The 22,844-nt window shown below is 48.1% G+C and overlaps 2 protein-coding genes across 4 annotated transcripts in view; one reads left to right on the forward strand and one right to left on the reverse strand.

The window, feature by feature from the left end:
- Nucleotides 1-22,155, reverse strand: part of TTLL8 (tubulin tyrosine ligase like 8) — a 51,756-nt gene extending 29,601 nt beyond the window's left edge. For all 3 annotated transcript variants that reach the window (XM_075928024.2, XM_075928020.2, XM_089778811.1), the window contains exons 1-4: nucleotides 22,021-22,155; nucleotides 18,450-18,573; nucleotides 12,955-13,046; nucleotides 8,440-8,584 (exon numbers count right to left, since the gene is read on the reverse strand). In XM_075928024.2, coding sequence (XP_075784139.2) covers nucleotides 8,440-8,584; nucleotides 12,955-13,046; nucleotides 18,450-18,525 — 313 coding nt within the window. In that variant the 5' untranslated portion in view covers nucleotides 18,526-18,573; nucleotides 22,021-22,155. The remainder of the gene's footprint in view (nucleotides 1-8,439; nucleotides 8,585-12,954; nucleotides 13,047-18,449; nucleotides 18,574-22,020) is intronic.
- Nucleotides 22,156-22,228: 73 nt separating this feature from the next.
- MOV10L1 (Mov10 like RNA helicase 1) overlaps nucleotides 22,229-22,844 on the forward strand; it is a 105,700-nt gene continuing 105,084 nt past the window's right edge. The window contains exon 1 of the mRNA XM_075927999.2: nucleotides 22,229-22,368. The gene's annotated coding sequence lies outside the window, so the exon portion shown is untranslated. The remainder of the gene's footprint in view (nucleotides 22,369-22,844) is intronic.

Here is a 22,844-nt window from a genome sequence, read left to right on the forward strand (position 1 = left end):
GAGATAAGGAGGCTGAGGGTATGTCTACACTACCCTCCTAGTTCGAACTAGGAGGGTAATGTAGGCATACCGCACTTGCAAATGAAGCCCGGGATTTGAATTTCCCGGGCTTCATTTGCATAAGCCGGACGCCGCCATTTTTAAATCCCGTCTCGTTCGAACCCTGTGCTGCGCGGCTACACGCGGCACGGACTAGGTAGTACGGACTAGGCTTCCTAGTCCGAACTACCGTTACTCCTCATTCCAAATCCTGGGCTTCATTTGCAAGTGCGGTATGCCTACATTACCCTCCTAGTTCGAACTAGGAGGGTAGTGTAGACATACCCAGAGTAAAGCATCTGCAAGACCCACTGGCTGGGCGAGACGAAGGGAGTGGGCCCTGCCACTGATGGTAGGCCCACGGTGTCCAAAAAGGCCAGGGCTGCTTCGCCTGTGGTGGCCATGTCTGTTCAAACTCCGGGGGTACCAATTGGTGCCGGGAGATAGAGCGGTACCAGGACAAATGGCAGGATGAACCCAGGGACTGGAGCGACTCTGCTTCAGACTCGGATGACAGCTCTGAAGCTAACCAAGGCGGTGCCGCGGCGGGCTGGCCCTGCATCAGGACAGGCCTAAAATGTGCCATGGACTCAGGCTTGCCTGAGTGCACGCGGGGTGACGTGCGTGCCTCCTGCCCAGGAAGTGCTAAGCACGGCAGCACCGACCCCGAAGCTCAAACCAGTGCTGGCGGTGCCAGGAGCGGCGGTGCCGGGAGCGGTTTCTGCAGCTGCTGCGCCGCCGATGCAGGGAACATCAAAGCCAGGCACTGAGGCGGTGCAGGCGCTGACAGCGGCAGCAGCACCAAGGGCTGGAATGATGCCTGCGCAGAGGCCAGTGCCACAGCAGCAGTCAAAGTTGAGGCCGGTGCCAGGACCGGTACTGGTGCCGAGCATGGGACCAACGAAGGCACACCCCGTGCCGACTCAAGCAGGCTACGTGTGTCCTGTGCCGGCAACAACGGTAGGTCCCCCAACTCAACCAATGCCAGCCATGTGCCTGGAGGCTTGGGCGACCCCGGTGCTGCCAATGCCGAGGACAAAGACCCCTCGGAGGAGATGGGAGACGGAGGCGAGATTATCAGCTCAATCAGTTCTTAAGCTGCCTCAAACGTCTCTGGCGTGGAGGGGCGATGTGCGGGCTTCTGGCCCGATGTGAAGACATCTTCTTATGCCAATGCCCATTGCCGTGAGCCCTTTTCTCTGGACAAATTCCCTCTGGAGACCATTCCCTTCTTCGGTGCCGGGGACTAGGAGTGGTGCCGCGGCGCCAACCTTCTCGGTGCTGCGGTGCAGGGTGGGTCAGGCCGGAATGGGTTTCCCGCACCGACGCTGGAGCACTACGCACCAAAAGTTCCCCTGAAGGCATCGGCTGAAGCGCTGATTCCATCAGGAGCAGTTTCAAGCGGGAATCCCGCTCCCTTTTGGTACGAGGCTTGAATCCCCAACAGATCTTACAGGAATCAGTGAGATAAGACTCCCCAAGGCACTTGAGACACTCGCAGTGGGGGTCTCCTTTCAGCATAGCCTTAGCACAAGCCGCTCAAGGTTTGAAGCCCTGCAGGCCCGGCATCCCCAATCCCGACAGGGGGTAGGGAAACACAACAAAATTCCTATCAACTAACTTATCTAACACTACTTAACAGCTACTTAACACTACTTGAACAATGGCCAACGGGCAACAAGAGAAAGCTGGGACTCTGCACAAGGCAACAAGCTCCAGCAACCATCACGGGCAGTAAGAAGGAACTGAGGAGAGGAAAAGCCAGCAGGGGTACTTATGCTCTGTTATAGCTGCGCCACTCCAGGGGGCGGCCTGACGGGTACCGCTGAGGAAAAAATGCTTCGGAAAACCGTGCACGCGATATGCATGCACCTCATTCAAATGGACATGAGCAATCACTTGAAGAAGAACTGTTAGCACCTTCAGTGGTAGAGTCCCCACCAGCCTGTATCTCGATGTCCATTAGCATGTGAACTGAATTTGTGTATGTACTGTAATTCCAAGCTTTCCCTGTGGATTTGACTTGAAGAGCTGGCTTGTGTCAAGACTGTCACCTGCAGGTCTGTCAGAGTGTGGTTAGGCAAGCAGAAATATTCTCCAACTGGTTTTTGTGTGTTCCTTTTACATATATTGGATTTATGTCCATTGATTCTTTCCCCCAGAGACTGTCCAGTCTGTCCAATATATATAGCAGAGGGGCACTGTTGGCATTCGATGGCATAGATCAAATTACTAGATGTACATTCAAATGACCCTTTGATTTTGTGGCTTATGTTGTTTGCTCCGGTGATGAATTTGTCCGTGTAGACATGTGGGCAGAGTTGGCATCTTTTCTGGTTGCAGGGCTGAGTTACTGGAGGCTTATGATGCGGTTGTGTGGCATGGTTATCAGAAAGAATGCGTTTCAGGTTGGGGGTTGTCTGTAAGCAAGAACAGGTTTTTCTCCTAAGGCCTCTGAGAGTGAGGGTATGTCTACACTACAGAGTTAGTTCGAACTAACAGACGTTAGTTCGAACTAACTTTCATAGGCGCTACACTAGCGCTCCGCTAGTTCGAACTTAATTCGAACTAGCGGAGCGCTTCGTTCGAACTAAGAAAACCTCATTTTACGAGGATTAAGCCTAGTTCGAACTAGCTAGTTCGAATTAAGGGGTGTGTAGCCCCTTAATTCGAACTAGTGGGAGGCTAGCCCGCCCCAGGTTTCCCTGGTGGCCACTCTGGCCAACACCAGGGAAACTCTATTGCCCCCCTCCCGGCCCCGGACCCCTTAAAGGGGCACGGGCTGGCTACAGTGCCCGTGCCAGGTGCAAGCCTGCCAGCACCCAGCCAGCAGACCCTGCACCTGGCACGGCTCGAGCCAGCCACCCGATGCCCCCCAGCCCTCCCCCTCTTCCCGGGACCAGGCTGGCGGCTCCCGGGAGCTTGCCCGGGACCACAAGAGGCGGGCACCCGCCTGGGCTAGTGCGAACATCGTGGACCTCGTCCACGATCTCCGCACTAGGCACAGGAAAGTGGCCGGCTAGGGCAGGAGAGCTGCCAGCCTGGCCACCCAGGAGCAGGTGTGCATGAAAATCAAGGGGGTCCACTGAGACCCCCGACCTTGAGCCCTGAGCTTACAATGGCCGTCCTAGGTCAGACCAAAGGTCCATCTAGCCCAGTAGCCTGTCTGCCGACAGCGGCCAACCCTAGGGACCCTGGAGGGGATGGACCAAAGACAGTGACCAAGCCATTTGTCTCATGCCATCCCTCTCCAGCCTTCCACAAATCTTGGGCAGGGACACCACTCCTACCCCCTGGCTAATACCACTCCATGGACCCAACCTCCATGACTTGATCTCACTTCCCTTTAAACTCTGTTCTAGTTCTAGCCTTCACAGCCTCCTGCAGCAAGGAGTTCCACAGGTTGACTCTTTGCTTTGTGAAGAACAACTTTCTGTTACTAGTTTGAAGCCTGCTACCCATTCCTTTCCTTTGGTGTCCTCTAGTCCTTCTATTATGGGAACTAATGAAGAACTTTTCTGTATGCACCCTCTCCACCCAACTCCTGCTTTTAGAGACCTCTATCCTGTCCCCCCTCCGTCTCCTCTTTTCTAAGCTGAAAAGTCCCAGTCTCTTTAGCCTCTCTTCATATGGGACCTGTTCCCAACCCCTGATCATTGTAGTTGCCCTCCCCTCTCCCACCCTCTCTCTTCCCCTCTCCCACCTCCTTTTCCCAGTCTCCCCCAGTTTTGTTCAATAAAGACAGATTCCATTTTTGAACACAATTGTCCTTTATTTTGTACATCAAGAAAAGGGGCTAGGGAAGGGTAAGTGGAAGGAGGTGAGGGAGGAATGGGGTACTAGCCCCTGATGGGGAGGACTGGGCTGGCTCTGCGGGCTTCTGGGGGTGGAAGCTCTCCTGCAGCCCCCCAATTGCCCCCTCTCCCCAGATGGCAGCCTGCGGCAAGTGCAGCCGGTCTGATGGCCGAGTGGTGTGATGTGCCCAGTGTGGGCACTCCGGGCACTCCAAGCCAGGACTGGATTGCAAGTGGGGCACCCCTGAGAACTGTCTGTCCAGGGTGGGGGTCGGGTCCCTTTAAGCGCAGCCCTCGGCTAGCCTGAGACAGCATCTCCACGCTCTAAGTCCTCCTCTGATGCCCTGCCGGCACTGCTTCCGGCCATCCATAAGCCCGGTTCAGGGTCCACTTAATGTGGACATGCTAGTTTGAATTAGCAAAACGCTAATTCGAACTAGTTTTTAGTTCTAGACGCGTTAGTTCAAATTAGCTTAGTTCGAATTAACTAATTCGAACTAAGTTAGTTCAAATTAGCGCTGTAGTGTAGACGTACCTTGAGGGATCATTTTCCAAGATGGGTTGTAGATTGCGTATAATGTGTTGGAGGGGTCTGAGTTGTGGACTGTAGGTAACAACAAGAGGAGTTCTCTTATTTTCTCTTTTGGGTCTATCTTGAAGTGGTTCATGTCTGGGTGTTTTTTGGCTCTGTCAATTTGTTTTTTTCACTTCCCCAGGAAGATATTTCAGTTTTATGAATGCCCCTGTCTGTGGGGTAAGAGCAAATCCAATTGTATCGCAGTGCTTGGCTGTGTACAATCAACTGAAAAATGTGTCTGGGATGGAAGCTGGAAGCATGAAGTTAAGTGTAGCGGTCGGTGGGTTTCCGATATAGAGTAGTTAAAATTTGTCCGTTATTTAACCGTACTGTAATGTCCAGGCAGTGAATTTCCCTTGTGGACTGGTCTAGGCTGAGGTTGATAGTAGGGTGGAAGTTGTTGAAATCCTTGTGGAGTTCTTCAAGAGTCTCTTTCCTGTGGGTCCATATGATGAAGATGTCATCGATGTAGCGTAAGTAAAGTAGGGCTGTTAGGGGGCGAGAGTTGAGGAAATGTTGTTCAAGGTCAGCCATAAAGATGTTGGCATATTGTGGTGCCATGAGAGTGCCCATGGCTGTGCCGCTGATTTGGAGATTGAAACTGTTTCTGAATTGGAAGTAGTTGTGGGTGAGGACAAAGTCTCAAAGCTCTGTAATCAGGTGTGCAGTGTTGTTATCAGGGATGGTGTTCTTGATAGCCTGTAATCCGTCTTTGTGTGGAATGTTGGTGTAGAGGGCTTCTACATCCATGGTGGCCAGGATGGTATTTTCAGGAAGATTATTGATGTTTTGCAGTTTCCTCAGGAAGTCAGTGGTGTCGCGGAGGTAGCTAGGAGTGTTGGTAGCACAGGGTCTGAGGAGGGAGTCAATATAGCCAGATAATCCTGTGGTGAGTGTGCCAATGCTGGAGATGATGGGCCGTCCGGGATTACCAGGTTTGTGTATTTTTGGTAGTAGATAGAAAGTACCTGGTCGGAGATTAGGGGGGGTGTCAGAGTAGCATCAGGGACTTTCAGGCGCAGTTTTGTCATGTTTTTTTAGTATTCCTTAGTAGGGGCACAGGGGAGAGGCCTGTAGAATCTGGTATTGGTGAGTTGTCTGTTTGCCTCTTGATCATAATCTGTCCTGTTCATGATGAATATAAAGCCCCCTTTGTCAGCTTCTTGGATTATGATGTTAGGATTGGTTTTTAGGCTGTGAATAGCATTGTGTTCTGCGTGGCTGAAGTTGTATGTTTTATGTTGTTGTTTGCTGATAATGTCAGCTCGAGCACGTTTGCGGAAGTAGTCGATGTAGAAATCCAGACTTTCATTACATCCATTGGTGGGGGTCCACATAGAAGCCTTCTTCTTGTGGGATTGTGGGCGGAGGAGGGGGGAGGCAGTGAGGTCAGTATGTTATATATCAGTATGTTGGAAATATTCCTTCAAGCGGAGGCAGTGAAAATAGAATTCCAGATCCCCACAGAACTGAATCATATTTGTGGGGACAGTGGGGCAGAAGGAGAGTCCACTGGATAGGACAGATTCTTCTGCTGGGCTGAGAGAATGATTAGATAGGTTGATGATGTTGTTGGGTGAATTGAGAGTGTCTGTTATGAGAGATCCTAAGGCATGTAGCAGTTTAGATAGTTTATTGTCCTTTTTCCACAGTACATACACAAATTCAATTCATATGCTAATGGACTCAATCGAGATACAGGCTGGTGGGGACTCTACCACTGAAGGTGCTAACAGTTTTCTGAGAGGTATCCTTCCTGTCTCAGCAATCTATCTATTGACTTTGATCTTTATCTGCTTAAGTTTAAGTACCCATTCTCCATATACTTAATGATGCCTGTTCCCCACCCCTACCCCCTTCCTCTTTCCTTTCTCTTCCCCTCTCCTATTTATTTCCAGTTTTCTTATCCCCTACTCATACCTCCGGTCATCTGAAGAAGTGGGCTGTGCCCACGAAAGCTCATGATACCATCTATATGTTTTGTTAGTCTATAAAGTGCTACAGACAATGTGTTGGTTTATTTCTGTAACAGGCTAACTCGGTTACCCCCTGAAGCTCTAAGAACTGATATTCCTGAAGATTTAGAATTATATAGCACAGCTCTTGCAGACTTCAGCTACAGCTAATTGTTCAGCACTTCTGCAAGTTAGATAGCAGCGTATCATGTTGGGTGCTCAGAAATGAGAAACACACAATTAATGATTATCTGTGAAAAGACAGGTAGAGGTGACTTGCTCAGCATCACATAGGAATTCTGTGACTGAGGCATGAATTGAATCCAGTTCTCCAGTGCACTGTCAAATGGCCTTTACCATAAGATCACCTTATTTCTTCCTGCAGTTTCCTGCCTCATTCATTAGACAACTTCCAACTTCTGCAAAATTTGAGGTACTGCCCTATAGACAATAGCCTCATTCACTATACAACCCATGAGCTCTCAGTGCCAGTCTCTCTCTTTGGGGCTCTTAATCCAATCCCAGTCTCCCCCTCCCTGTAGCTCCTTAGTCAAGCTTCTTTGCCTAGAGTTAATTCCACCTCCCTTTCTGCAATTCAGCTCCTTATCAGATCTGTTTATCTAACTCCATCCTAATTCCCCCTGGGTTCCAGTCTCCTTGACCAACTACTGCTAGTCTCCCCGTCATCTCTAAGATGTCTCTCTTGAGCAAGTGAGAAATGCAATTTTTCAAAGGCTTAGAACTTGGTCATATATGGGCAGATTTTCACAGGGCTAGCACAAGGTCCATCTCTGATACAATGGCCACTTTTCCAAATATTAAGTCTCTGTTCCAAATCATAGGGATGCTAGAACTTCTCAAAGAAAAGGTTACCAGAATATTTTTAAGATGGGAAAAATATTTTTCCTAACCTTGTTCTCAGAGCTGAATCATTTTAACTGAAGCTCTCTCCTAAAAATACACTTTTAAATGTGAAAGAGATGGTCTCTCTCAAGTGGGTCTCTTCAGTCACAGCCACAGCTACCATAAAGCCAATTAAGATTTTTTTTTTACCTCTCTGGGGTTCATGCCTATGATTTCTTGAGACTGAAGAATGGCTACAATAATGTGAGTATTTTACTATAACTGTCTTGTATTATATTAATCCTCTACTTACCAATTATATAACTACAAAGGCATCTTTATGTGTTACTAAATATTCTTAACAACTAGGCATTGGCAATCAGAATGCGTACAGAATGAGTAATTGTAATTATCCATACAATGGCTTCACTGAAACATAATAAGAGGAGTTCATCAGTAATACAAATTGAGTATACAGGAAGGGATGCTGTTTACATTACAGCAATAGTTCCTGAAGCTGGCTTTAGAGTCACTGGCAAGAAGGTAGCACTTCCCTTTCATTCAGGACAGTGCATGACCACTGACCCACAGAAAAATCAGTTGGGGACCACACACAAGCAAAAAACAAAAACAAAAACCAAATACCCATTACCCACATGCTTTCAGGTAAGAAGCAAAAAAGAAAAAAGAAAAAAAAGCCTCAATACTAACTTACTCATCTGCTCCCAGTGCTTCTAAGACAGGAAGCAAAAAACAAAAAAAACCCTCAAGTCACCCGTCACACACACATAACTTGACGAGCCCCTTGCAACAGTGAGAGTCAGCACTGGCACTGCAGCCCTATGAGAGTGTGGCTCCAAGGATCAAATTGAGCCAGCGGCTAGATCCAGCTTGTGGGCCATAGGTTACTCGTGCTTTAGGACAAACACCCATCCATATCATAGAAGAGTCAATTCTCAGCTTTTCTGTTTTACTCTCTGGAGTTCATTCTGTGTGATCAAAAAATGGCATAGTAGGTGTGCATGTTTATTGTACTTCAGAAACTCTAGATGATATATGTTCAGGTTGCAGGACAAAGAAAATTAATTTCCTAACAGTCAGACCTACAAACGTAACCTTCTTACCAGTATGAAGCTCATCAGGCCCTTACACTAAAGCCCTTGTACGATATTTTACATAAAAAATTATATTCGCATCTATGTGAAAGCAGAAAGCTATTTAGGTACTTTACCATTCTTTCCACCATCTTCGCAATCAGCATCACATTCATCCTGTAAGTCACTTTTTATGGAAAGCTTTCTCTCCACCCATCCTTTTTTCCTTAAACTTCTACGAATTACTGGGTAAGGGCCACAGATGGTAAAAATTTTCTTTTCCTAAGATTTCAAACAAATTCTCATAAATGAAAGCACAGACCCTACAAAAATATTATGTTTTATCATTTGTAAAGTCTACATCCACATTAGTACACTGCCTTTGAAGTTGCAAGCATTGCATTTTGAAAACAAGAGGGGAAACTTAAAGGCTACGTCTACACTGGCCCCTTTTCCGGAAGGGGCATGTAAATTTCAGCAGTCGTCGTAGGGAAATCCGCGGGGGATTTAAATATCCCCCGCGGCATTTAAATAAAAATGTCCGCCGCTTTTTTCCGGCTTTTAAAAAAGCCGGAAAAGAGCGTCTAGACTGGCCCCGATCCTCCGGAAAAGCGCCTTTTTCCGGAGGCTCTTATTCTTACTTTGAAGTAAGAATAAGAGCCTCCGGAAAAGGGCACTTTTTCCGGAGGATCGGGGCCAGTCTAGACGCTCTTTTCCGGCTTTTTTAAAAGCCGGAAAAAAGCGGCGGACATTTTTATTTAAATGCCGCGGGGGATATTTAAATCCCCCGCGGATTTCCCTACGACGACTGCTGAAATTTACATGCCCCTTCCGGAAAAGGGGCCAGTGTAGACGTAGCCAAAATGTATTCATTGGATTTCAGTAGCACCTTCAGCAATGTAGAAGCTGACCACAACTTCACACATACACATAGAGCAACACAGTCTTTCTACTGAAGGCAATCCTGCTGAGTACTCCACAACAGTACAGTAGACTTCCGATAATCTGGCACCTTTAGGAACGGCGCGGCGAGGGGCGAACGCTCTGCCGTTTTGCAGGGTGGCGGAGGAAGCCCCGCACAGCTGCCGGTGACAGGCCAGCTGGGGCTGCAAGTGACAGCGGCGGATTTGGTGAAGTGGCGGAGCAGAGCAGCTGGGGTGCTGCTGCGTTGGTCCCGCAGCGCCACCCCTCACCTTGCCCCCTCTTCTCCGCCGCCACTTGCAGCCCCAGCTGGCCTGTAGTAAGTGGCTGCGTGGGGCTTCCCCCGCCTCCCTGCAAAACAATGGAGGGTTCGCCCCTCGCCGTGCCGTTCCCGTCCCCCCAGGCTGGACGCAGTGTGGTCTCGGCAGACCCGTCACAGGGGTATAATCTCCTTCCCCTCTCCTCCCCTTCCCTTTCCTAGCCTGTGAGTGTACGTAGGGCTCACAGGAGCTCCAATTGTCCGGCTGGCTGAAGCACTTCCGGGTTCCAGTTGGTGCCGGACTATCAGGAGTACCGGACAACCGGATGCCGGACAATTGGGAGTTTTACTGTAGTAAGCAATTTTCCTCCAGTAACAGGTGGCTGGTTAACACAGTGGGAATACATATTAGCTTGTCACTTTGGGAAAGCCACAGATGAAATTTTGTCATATCTACTTAGAGATATAAGATTGATAGGATGTATATACAGAGATGTACTTATAGCACACAATCACAATCTTATCTGGGTGTCAAAAGGATTTCTGTCTATATTCTCTGTCACAGGTTTGTAAACTCCCACAAAATTCAACAGAATTCACTGGCAGTCATTGTTTAATTAAATTCCAATAAACAAAGAGCAAATGTATTGTAGTTCAATGTGAGAAGGATGTGTACTGACAGAGCTCTGGTGAGGAGTAATCTTTGTACAGTGCATACAATGCAATATAGCCCTGTCTAAACTAGGGAGAAGGTATTTGTTAAAATGCCAACAGATTTAAATATCATTTAACAGACAAGGTTTAACAACTTTAAAAACCAGCAGCTTGCACCCAGAGAAAATATCTTTGGGTATGTCTACACTACAGAGTTAATTCGAAATAACAGATGTTATTTCAAATTAACTGTAATAGCTGTCTACACATACAAACCACTATTTCAAAATAAATTCGAAATAGCGGAGCCCTTATTTTGAATTAGGTAAACCTCATTCTACGAGGAATAATGCCAAATTCGAAATAGCTAATTCGAAATAAGTGCTGTGTAGACACTTATTTCGCATTAGGGGGCCTCCAGCCCTTCCCAGTTCCCCCTGGTGGCCACTCTGGGCCAAACCAGGAAAACTCCTCTCCCCCAGCCCCGGGGCCCTTAAAGGGGTAGACTCTGGCCAGATGGCACTTGACGGAGCCAGGCCTGCCAGCAGTCTCTTCTCCTGACCCAGTGGCCCTAGGATGGCCAGGCAGCCAGTGCCAGTCAGCTCTCCCCCACCCAGACCCCCAGCACCCAGGGGCCAGCCAGGGGCCATAGACGGCGCGTGCCCTCGTGGACTAGTGCGGAGATCATGGACCTCAGTGAGGTTTGGGGGGAGGCCCCCAACGTACAGGATCTCCACACGAGGCAGAGGAACGTGGCCATCTACAGCCACATAGTGACCACCATGGCCAGAAAGGGACACAGGCGCACCCAGGAGCAGGTGCACCTGAAAGTTAAGGAGCTGCAGCAGGTGTACGCCAGGGCCACCAGGGGCGTCGCCGCAGCAGGGGCTGCCACCTGCCCCTACTTCCCCGCCCTTGACCGACTCCCGGGAGGCAGCGAGCCAGGACCAGAGGGCACTGACCCAGGCATACCAGAGGGGCCACAGCCAGCTGTCCCGGCTCCGGAGTCAGCAGGGTCGTCCAGGGAGGCCATACCGGGTAAGTGCCAGCACTGTCCCCTACCTGGGGAGGAGGCGGGAAGGGAGACCAGGGACCGCGCGTGTGGGCCATGCCTCCCATGGATCACGCAGACACCTGTGCACGTGCGAGCATGTGCCATGCCACCCTTGGGCAGGTGGCTCCAGCTGTGTGACACCCAGGGGCCGTGGCCCAATAGGCACATGCATGTGTGAAGAGACCTGACACGCTCCCGACCCCGGGGAGGGACCCAGTAGGATGCTCTCCCTTCGCACACCCCCTCTACACAGAGGTAGGGGACATCTCTATGCATGGCACAGGGGCATGGGTGCAGTCTTGGGGCAAGTCCTGGGGAGAGCCAGACATCCTGACCATGGCCTCTGTGCAAGCCCATCGGCTCTGACGGTGCAGGGCACGGTCGCCCTCACATCGCGGGAGGCGCTGGGCATCATCCACTGTGTCCCCAGGCAGAACTGACCACTTCTCTTCTTTCTTTATAGCTGCACCAGCCCACCCGGGACATGCTCCCACACCCGCGGCCTGCTCCGGACCACCAGCACGCAGCAGGAGTACTGGGACCAACATCTGGGGGCCCTGCACCGCACCATCCAGACCTGGATGCTGGAGGACCTGCAGCTCTGCCAGGAGCAGCTGGCTGAGGTCCAAGGGCTGAGCATAAACCTGCAGGCCCTGCTGCAGAGCATGGTGCCCCGTGCCAGTCCTGCGCCTGCTGCCCCCCAACTACTGTCCCTCCTCCCACTGCTTCCTCCTCGTCCTCCACACCCTCCTCCTCAAAGTCCACACCCCCCACCTCATCCTCCGCACCATCCTCCCCATACCCCTGGGGACGCCAAGGCCCCCTCCCCTGACATGCTGGAAGGCGGTTGGCCCAGCAAGACCCCCACCCTTAAGACCTGAGCTTCCCCTCCCCCTTCTTCCCCTTGCTTCCCCCTTCCAGCTCCCTCCTCCCAGTTTTCCCCCTCCCCTCTCCCACATTCTCTCCTGCCCTCTCCCGCCTCCTTTCCCCCGTCTCCCCAGAGTTTCATTCCCCTTCCCCAGTTGTGTTAAATAAACCCAGTTTATATTTTTGAAAATATGTATATTTCATTTGACATCAGGAAGGGGGGGCTAAGGAAGGGTAAGAGGAAAGATGTGAGGGAGGAATGGGGCATGAGCTCCTGGTGGGGAGGACCGGTGTGGCTCTGAGGGCTCCTCAGGGTGGACGCTCTCCCGCAGGGCCTCCTGGATTCTGACAGCCCCCCGATGGACCTCCTGGATGGCAGCCTGCAGCAAGTGCAGCCGGGCTAATGGCTACGACCCCACGAGACGCACCGGCATGCCCAGGGATAGGTCTGGTTCCATGTTGCAGAGTGCCGTGGTGTCCTGAGTGAGGGCAAGCAGAGCACTCCGAGACACAAATGCTTTGCTGTCCCTCAGCAAGGTGGACCAGCAAGCAGAGAAACCTGAGAACTGTCTGTCTGGGATGGGGGGTCGGGTTCCTTTAAGCACAGACCTCAGCTAGCCTGAGGCAGCAGCCCCACACACTAAGTCTGACCTTGATACCCTTTTGGCACTGGTTCCGGCCAGCCTTATCTTCGATTCAGGGTCTACCCAATGTGGACACGCTATTTCGAATTAGTTTTTGGGTCTAGATGCATTATTTTGAATTAGCTTATTTCGAATTAACTAATTCGAAATAAGTTAATTCGAAATAGCGCTGTAGTGTAGACATACCCTTTGTTAGAAACCAGTATCACAAATAGAAAAACAAATCACTAAAATCTATGGTCAACACACATACCTTGATTGCCTTGTCAGCTAAAAATCTTGCCAGTTTGAATTTGTCCAGTTTGGGAGAAAGGGGCAACTCTTCTGCAACTGTCTGGTTTAACTCTAAAAAAGAAAATCAATAAAAATAAGCTATCGTGCAACAGGAACTGTAACTAAAGGAGCAATTAATACACAGGAAAAGATGACCATCTTTGCAGTGCTCACTCTTCTAAATAGTACTCAGCTCACAATGTACCTAGGTACAGATAAAAATATAAGTACATATCTAAAAGCTTACAAACTACAGCCCTTATCCTGCAAGTTCATCCACATTGCCATGTGAAGTCAATCGGGCACCATACAGGCACTTAAGATACTTAGCTGTCCCCCACCAACTCAATCACCAGAACACCTTATAATCTTTAATGAATTTACTCCCTTAACACCCTTGTAACGTAACCCAGTATTGTTAGCCCCATTTTTCAGATAGGAACAGAGGCTATGTCTACACTGCAGGGTTTTGCCAGCAGAGAGTATGCTAATGAAGTGCTCATTAGCATGTGTTGCACTGATCTGTTTTGCACAAAAAACCCTTTTGCACAAGATCCTTATACCTCCTTTTTTGAGGCATAAGGATCTTGTGCAAAAGGGGGGGTTGTGCAAAACAGACCCATCTACATTGCTTGTTTTTGCGCAAAACCTCTTGCGCAAAAAGCATCAGCAGAGAATATGCAAATGACAGCATGACAAATGCTAATGTGCGCTTCATTAGCATACTCTCAGCCAGCAAAACCCTGCAGTGTAGACATGGCCAGAGAGTCTAAATTATTTCCTCAACATCCCACACAAAGTCTGTGGTGCAGCAGGGAACTGAATCTGGACATCTCAAATCCTAGGTGAGCACCCTCTCCGCTGCACCATCCTTCCTCTTTTCCTGGCTATCTGAATGAGTTTGCAGGATCAGAGCCAAAAAAGACTGTTGAATTGGGCCCCAAACCTTTTTCAATGTACTCACATAATGGAATAATTATTAGGATTCCTTATGACTGCATCCTGGAGTGCTGAAAAATAGGCACCTAAGAACACAATCTGCAAAAGCCACCAGGCTAAGCAGTGAGCCACGTAACCTAGCCAATGGGAGATGCTGAGGAGAGGGGTATATGCTAAGCCCCTCATGAAAAGGAGGGGTCTTTCTCTGGTAGTGGTCAACAGGTGGGAACCACTCTCCTAGAAATAGGTGCCTTAGATGCCTAAATTGTTTGTTGTGGGAATGAGTTAGGCTCCCACTTCACCGCACACAAAATGGATAGTGGTAGTGGTGAGAGTCAGGGAACCAGAGAGACAGAGAAACTCCTCTAACCTGATGCTTATGGCATCCAACTGAGAAGTGGGAGACCTAAGGTCCAGTCCCCCTGCCTCAATGCCTACTTAAGTATTTACCCAAAATGAAACAACTTTAACAGGGGAGACCTAGAGCTCCACAACAGACTATCTCAGGGCTTAGTTGCTACAGCACTCTCCTGGAAGTGGAAGACCCTCCTCTTCAAATCCTTTCTCCCTCTCAAGCAGAGTGGGGAATTGAACCCCTTTTTCCCACACTCCAAGTTAATATTCCAACCCCTGGACTAAAAGCTATAAAGGGACAGGAACACCTCCAACACTGGCCCCATTTTGAGAGGCATGTGACCATTCCTACCAGAGCAGACTCAGGGTATGTCTAGACTACAGGTTTTTTTCGAAAAAAGTGGCCTTTTTTTTATAAAACTTTACCTGCGTCTAGACTGCTGCCGCGTTCTTTTGAAATTAAATCGAAAGAATGCAGCAGTTTTTTCGACTGCGGAAAACCTCATTTTACGAGGAATAATGCCTTTTTTTGAAAGTGCTCTTTCGAAAAAAAGCACTATTGAATGCAAACAGTGCTTTTTCGAAAGAGAGCATCCAGACTGCCTGGGTGCTCTCTTTCAAAAAAGCAGCTCTCTTTTTCGAAAATACTGGTTGCTGTCTAGATGATCTCTTTCAAAAGAGGCTTGTAGTCTAGACGTAGCCTCAGCAGGGATGATAAGTGCTCTTTCTTAGGTTTATGGATTGTACTTGAACATAGGCAGAAGACAGATTTCTGTGCACCTAGAGGGAGGCAGCAGCATGCATGTCCAGAGGTAGAAACTTAGGCATCTAGAAAAATTTTACCTTGAAATCTTAGGTACTGCATGGGTTAGGTGGCAGCCAACCATGAGTTTTGTGGATTACAGTGCAGTTTAATAATGGAACCTGGGCACCTACAGGCCAGAATTGGGCATCTTACTACCTTTGTGGATTTGAGCCATTATCAGACATTTTCAGGTGGTAGGAAATCATTCATCTTTACTTATGTCTTAAACAAACACCAATTCAGCAAACACTTAACCGCAGGTGTAACTTTAATCATCTGTGTACACAGGAAAAGGGCCAACCTTTGCTTACTATTACACATAAAGAGCTGCCTATCTCCATTTGCCCCGCAACCTACCCATCATTTAGTAGCTGTTGTGATCTTTTTGTAGCTGTTGTGGCAGAAGTGAGACTTAAGAAGAGATCCAAAGGAGGAGAGGACAATGGCTTTATGGATCAATTCAGGAAAGGCATCTAAAGGTCTCCATGGAAGAAGGTGCACAGACATTGTTCAAGAAGCTAACAAGTGAGCAAAGCTGACATTTTTGGCAGAGTAGAAGAGGTGGCAGGGGAGGGCGATGCAATCTAAAAAAGAGTAAACAAGTGTGTAGCAGACAAACTGCAAAGAGATCTTGAATTTAATACAAATGAAATGGGGAAATCAAAGAAGGATGAAGATGTAGTCAAAGAGATGGGCAAGATAGGTGACCTTAGAAGCAGTATCTTGAATGGAGTGGCAAGGGTGATGCAAGTATTAGGGAGGCCACAGAGGAGGTAGTTATAATTGTTACGGTGATAGCTGATGAGATCTGGAAGGAGATTTTTAACTTTTTGGACAGAAAGAAAAGGATTTTAGATATATTTTGCAGGAAGAAGCTCCAAAAGAAGCTGCTGTGGACAGGACATTCCTCTGCACAGAAAAATATTATTATGGAAAAAGCAAAGACTAATAAGCTTTCTAATTAGTCCCATCATTGCATCTTAGCAAAGTTTCCTTTTTCCATTAGTTCCTATGGAGAAAAGTAACTTCTTGTAAAACTTGCATTTCCACATGTAGTCTTACCAAGAAAGTAAATTTAATACGAAATTACAAAAACAAACCTCTAACAGTCTTGTCAAACATAATGGAAAGTCTGGTTATTCAAGATCTGAGCATGCAACCAGAACTACATCAGTTGCATTGTTGTCCCCATGTGGAGCCTTTTTGGCTTCAATGGGACTTTGCAAGGGCCACCCACATACATCCAATCATTGGATTCAGCACTAATGGTAAATTACCTGGCTGAAATGTTGCCAAGGGAAACTACCTAGAACTAAACAAGTTTCTGCTTAATAGAATTCCATGCTATCAGCAGATAAGAGATTTAGGAAATGCCTTGGCCTTTTTAAATGGTTTTAAAAGTCTGGACCTAAAGGCCAAATCCAAAACTATGGCAGTCTTTCCACTGATTTCTATAAACTTGGGATCAGACTTTTAATGAGAAGAAAGTACTGCGTTTTTATATATATCTATTTGTTTTAATGTTCTTGTGCAAGTATTAAATCATAATATTACTTTCAGAAACCTTTAATGCTATTTGTAATTTCTGCTAAAAAATCTTGCATTTTTATTTATAAAATAGAGTGTAAATTTAGTCAGAGCTGAAAATCATCTTGCTGTACATAAATAAATTATTATCCATACCAAGTGAGTGTGAAATTTTTTAAATTAGGAAATAGGGACATTAAGTTATTGACCAGCCAGTGACTTACCAGGAAGCAATCCCTGGTGGCAGCAAACTGTGGGAAAACCTTTGTTCACACTGAGTTTTGGGATTTTCTGGGGAGGGAGGTTGATTCTTATCATTCCTATCAAAGATAACAGATAGTTTCCAATATACAGAACTAGAGAAGTTATTTGACATCAATAAGACTAGATGTTCAAAGTGACGTTTAAAAAAAAATGGCCATAAGGAGCTAAGGAAGAAATAATTAAATACTTCCGCTATGATACAAGCTTTCTAATGAAAATTAAATAAAGCTGCTATAAGAAATCCTTCATGGAATAAAATTCTGATTCCAATTACTCATTTCCATCAATGGGAGGAACTATATGTTTATTTCACAGCAAGAAAAATATTTTTTCTGCAGATTAATAATTTTAATTTAGGTATATAAATTATCTCCATAAGACATCACTCAAGGCTCGTGTATTCAAGACAATTAGTTCTCAAGGTCCTGATTCTGAAACGTATGAAGAGCCAAATGCAGTTAATGCAGAATTAAGGGTAGCTAATCCCTTGTATTTTACAAGAAATGAGCGAAAATCTATGAGTTATGCAAGAAAGAAAAACTGGCTCACCAGCATGTTCCCTTTTCTTACAATCCTGCTGCAGTCCTTCCCTTGGAAATCCATATCAGCACACAGGATGTTGTTAAAGGTAGACAGAGGAGAACTGATGGCTCTCCACCAGATTTTTCCACCCAAAATTCCCCACAGGCTAGCCTCAGTAGATTATCTCTTTGTACTATAGGATTCCTTAACCTGGTGGTATTTTTCTGGGAACAGTAACAGTTGGAGGATACTGTAACAACACATATGCTTTTCAGGGACTGTAACGAACCAAAAGTGTAAAGTGACAGTGCATAGCCAAGGCATGGATGGCTTTTGTGCCAAATGGATCCCTGAGATCTGCATGTGTCTTGGGAGATCTGAGAATTCAAGTGTAAAATCTCCAGTCTATTCCACAAAAGGGCAAATGCTGCCATATCTTCTGTGATCTAACACCTCTCCTACCCAAAACTGGAAGAATCCCATCAATAATATAAAAGTTAAAGATTTCAGATTTTCCACCTCCCTAGTCACAAATAACCAAAGCAGGGACCCCTAAACATATCGTATGACTGAAATCTCACTCTATGTCTTTTGCTCTGGTCTTCTGTTGATTTGAAATCTCTATATAAAGATGTCTTTGTTTTAGGAATAATGTATTGTAAATCATTTTGCAAATTTTATTTAAAAACTCAGTAAAAACTTCATCACACGTGGCAATAATCCAGTGAAACAAATTTGTAGTTTTAATTAGGCATTAAAATTAAATCAATAATTCCAGCTATACATTTTACCTCCTAAAAAGGTATAATAAAGAAATGTTGCAGTCACATAATCACAGACTTCCTCTTATCTTTTTTAAAGAACATTAATTGTCCCACAAGTAGAATTACACTGTGTGGGGTAATTCATCTCTGAACAAGCACTAGCTGGGCATATATATTCTCTGACTAAAGGTTCCTTTGTTGTTAGAAAAAGATTATGGGGAAAATATTATATATAGATATTTTATAGCTGACTCCTGACTTTAGCAAAAGTTTGATTAAAATTCATTTGCAAATACAAACTATTTTTTTCTTCTTTTCTTTCTTCATCACTTAAACTCGGTGGTAGTGGTCTTCTTTCTCCATGAATCTGATTCATGATGATACATTACACTATGTCATCATTATTTCACTCTGGCTATTTGCCCTGTAAATTTAGAGAGAGAAGATAACTGAATTTGTTGTAATAGGCTTCCATGCTATATTTTCTCTTCTTATTATTGTTCAATATTCAAGCAACTACACCAACTTAAACACACACACATTTCTTTCTGAGAATGTTTACCTACTATAATATTGTTCTTCGTATGTAAATGATGACTTTAGAAATTATGCCAAACCAAAAATATGCAAATTGGCTTTAGAAATTATGCCAAACCAAAAATATGCAAATTAGGGATGTAGACAATTAGTCAACTATCTATTAAGAAGAAGCTAGTGATGTGACTAGTCGCTTCCCCTCCCTCCCCCCACTTGCTCTCAAGAGAGAGGCAGCAAGGGGAGGAGCTGGAGCCAGTGCTGTGGGAAGCTGGTTTAAAAGCTGGCTCCCCCAGAACCGTCTCAGCAGGGGGCAGGGGAAGTAGAGGCGCAGCAGGAAATGGTGTGAGCAGGGACTAAAGCAGTCTCCGCTCGTGCTGCTTCTCCTGCAATTCTGCTTTTGAAATGTACAAGAGCCCAGTAGGGCTCTTGCTATAATTCAAAGGCAGAGGCGCCCTTATAGACTAATAGATGTTAATTAATCTAAATTTAACATAGAATCATAGGGCTGGAAGAGACTTCAGGAGGTCATCAAGTCTAGCCTCCTGCCCAAAGCAGGATCAATCCCAACTAAATCATCCCAGTGAGGGCTTTGTCAAGCTGAGACTTAAACACCTCTAGGGATGGAGATTCCACCACCTCCCTTGGTAACCCATTCCAGTGCTTCACCACCCTCCTAGTGAAATAGTTTTTCCTAATATCCAACCTAGACCTTCCCCACTGTAACTTGGGACCATTGCTCCTTGTTCTGCCATCCATCACTACTGAGAACAGCCTTTCTCCATGCTCTTTGGAACCTCCCTTTCAGGCAGCTGAAGGCTGCTATCAAATCCCTCCTCACTCTTCTCTTCTGCAGACTAAACAAACCCAGATCCCTCAACCTCTTCTCATAGATTATGTGCTCCAGCCCCCTAACACAAATCCATATGCAGTCCTCCTAACTGACATGGAAGAAAGATATTTTGTGTATAAAAAAGTCAGTTTCTGCAACAACTCAGGAAGTTTCATCTATGGCAGGGATGGGTAAGAGGTTGCCAGTGGGCCAGATCCAGCCCCTGGTTGGGTTAGAGCAGCTCACGTTTTAAAAGCCAGCTGCTTTCTGCTGTGGATGGCTGGGGAGGGAGGAAGGAGGCAGTCTCCATAGGTTACCTCCACACCCCAGCAAAATCTCTCAGATCCCAGCCAATAGGAGCTGAAAAATTTTGCTGGGAGCAGGGGCAGTGAGGGAAGCCTTCTCCCTCAATCCCCCACCTCCCCGCCAATGCTCAGAGCAGAGCCACGTGGAGCAACAAGTAGCCTGCAGCAGATACTCTGCTTCAGGTTTCTGCATGGCTGGAAGCTGCCTAGGTAAGCACCAGAGCCTGCCTCTGGAACCCTACCCCCTCTCTCTGCTCTGACTACTTACTGGTCCCCGGGCCACCACCCATACCCTCCATGCCCTCTTTCCCCCTTCTTCCAGGTCACAACTCCCTCCCAGACCATGTACCCCCTTCTGTACCCCTCCCCCAGGCCAGAATCCTCTCCTGCACCCAGACCCCATCCTGGACTATGCACCCCAAGCCCCTGCCCCAGATCACAGCCCCCTCCTTTACCCAAACTTCCTCTCAGACCCCTCACCTCCTCCTGCATCCCAGTCTCCTACCCCAAGCTCCCTTCTGCATCCAGTCTCCATACCCTCTTCATAGAAGTTCAGCCCTTGACCACTTACCAAAATCTTGGAGTGGCTCCCCATTAAAAATTATGGTCTCCTAAATACATCTATGTCCGCCAGTGACTAGACCTACAGAGCTTATGTCTGAATTGCAATATCTGCTTGTGAAAAACAGGAGCTGCTTGGGGATAGGGTTGAACCTAGGGCTGATCCTAAACGTGTAGAGGTATAAAGCACGGCTATGTCTAGTTTTCTGTTAAAAGCACTTTTTGCGGAAAAGCATCCGTGCCAATCTAGACGCGCTTTTGTGCAAAAAAGCCCCGATTGCCATTTTAGCCATTGGGGCTTTTTTGCGCAAAACAGTACTGTGCTGACTACACTGGCCCTCCTGCGCAAATGATTTGGGCAAGAGGGCTTTTGCCCGAACGAGAGCAGCACAATATTTCCGCAAGAAGCACTGATTTCTTACAGGAGAAAGTCAGTGTTATTGCGGAAATTCAAGCGGCCAGTGAAGACAGCTGGCAAGTTTTTCCGCAAAAGCAGCTGATTTTGCGGAAAAACTTGCCAGTCTAGACACAGCCCATCAGTGAAACCTAATCACTCTTTTGGAGGAAAAAGAGAGAGTTCCCGAGCAATGCTGATCCTACGGTTGCCAGGTGCCTGGATTTCAACCAGAACACCTGATCATAAAGGAATGCTGGCTACTCCGGAGCCAATAAAAGTCTGGCCGTGACACAAACAGGCTTCCTGCCCAGCTCCACGGAGCTCCTAGATTACCTGGGGGCCTAACACAGGCCAGCAATTGGGACTGATCCCTTATCAGCACAGCGGCAGGACTCAGAGCAGCCTTGCAGTCTGCTCTGCTTCGCCCCACCACTATCCGCTTCTCCATGGCAGCAGTGTTTTGCTTCCCACTGCCAGGGTATAGCAGAGCATAGCAGGCTGGAAAAAGGCAGTTGGGGCAAGGTGGAGCAGAGCACACTGCCAGTGAGCTCCAGCTCCTGCCACCAAGGTGAGTGCCAGTCCCCTTTGTAATCTCCATCTTGTGTTGCTCTGGGTAGGGGATAATGGGCAGAGCAGAGGCTGGAAAGAATGGAACTTGGGAAGGGGTGAAGTGGGGGCAGGGTGTCGTAGAGTAGGGTGCGGTGGGGCAAGGCCTGCAGCAGGGAGAGGGGGGTGCCCCATGCCTGGGCACTGGGGTGTTGTCATCCCCCCCAGGGATGGAACTGCAGTCTGACACTTCATGTCTGCCTCACTCCAGAGCCCACTTCCCCAGTCTAGGACTTGTAGCCCCATCCACACACCAACAGTTTGCCCCAGCCCTTTCTCAACCTCTGAACCCCTCAGCCCCACACCCCCTAGCCCCTCTTGCATTCATTTCCAGCCCCACCCCTTACCCAGCCCAGTGAAAATGAGCACATAAGGAAGGGGACAAGAAGGGGAATAAAGAGGGGGAGCGGTGGCCTGGCAGGCAGGGGCAAGGCAGAAGAGTTGGATTTTCTGCCACTAAAAACTCGGTATGGCAGCTGACCCCTAGGAGGCCTATTTTAAAGCCAGCTGGAGGATAAGGGGTCCCCCAGGCAGAGGGAGCTGGATTAGTTCTCAGAGGCAACCGGAACACAGAGGTCACTTCCGTAGCCCACGGGAACCTACTGAGCAGAGCTTGGCCGCAAGCTCCCTCCTTACCCTGTGGCAGCGGCTTCTTTCGCCGGGGCTGGAGGCCCTTCCGCTCCCCTCCCTGCCAGCGCTACACGCTCCGCGCGCGGCCATTGTGACCTGCCGGGCCCTGTGAGGCAGGGACAAGGGCGGACGGGTGCTCCAGAGCCGGGGGGGGGGGGGTGACAAGCTGCCACTTCCCGGCTCAACCTGCATGTAGCTTGCCTGTTACTGAGCGCGCGTTAGCAAGCGGGGCGTGCCGCGGAATGTCTTCTGCTGCTCCCCTCCGGGCTGACTCTGCGGCCGCTCTGATTTGCGCTTGCAGAGCCCGGCTGTCCAGGGGCGAGTTTGTTCAAGGGCACGGCCTGGCACTTGGAGGTAGGGGAAGGAAGGATGCAGGGAAGCAAAACCAGCCGTGACACCCGGCGCCCAGCCCTTCAGCGTGCTCCTCTTGAACCTGTTATCGGAGGTGGGGAGAGGTAGCAAGGCAGCAAGAGAGAACACCTGCTGCTACTGGCAGCGAGGCGTGCCGGGCGCGGTTTGGCAGCACCATACTGCAGTGTTCTCCGCGCCTCGGCACTCCGCTCTGGCTCCTCTTCCCACTGGGTTAAAACCTCACTCCGCACACAGGGGGTTGGCAGCGCTGGCTTGGAATCGCTAGCACCAGGGAATAACCAGAAGCGTTAGGTGTCAGTGGGAAGGTGACCGGTACTGAAGTCAGGCAGGCAAAGGATTAACTGTGATGTTGGGCTAGAAGAGGCTACACAGCTGGTTGAGTAGACAGTAAAGTGGATGGGAACCTCCAGCCCAGTGGCTGGATATGGCCCCCGGCTTGCCTGGATCAAGCCCCCGAG

This window comes from Pelodiscus sinensis, chromosome 1 (genome assembly GCF_052426305.1).
Source record: "Pelodiscus sinensis isolate ZL-2025 chromosome 1, ASM5242630v1, whole genome shotgun sequence".
In the NCBI taxonomy this organism is placed as follows: Eukaryota; Metazoa; Chordata; order Testudines; family Trionychidae; genus Pelodiscus; species Pelodiscus sinensis.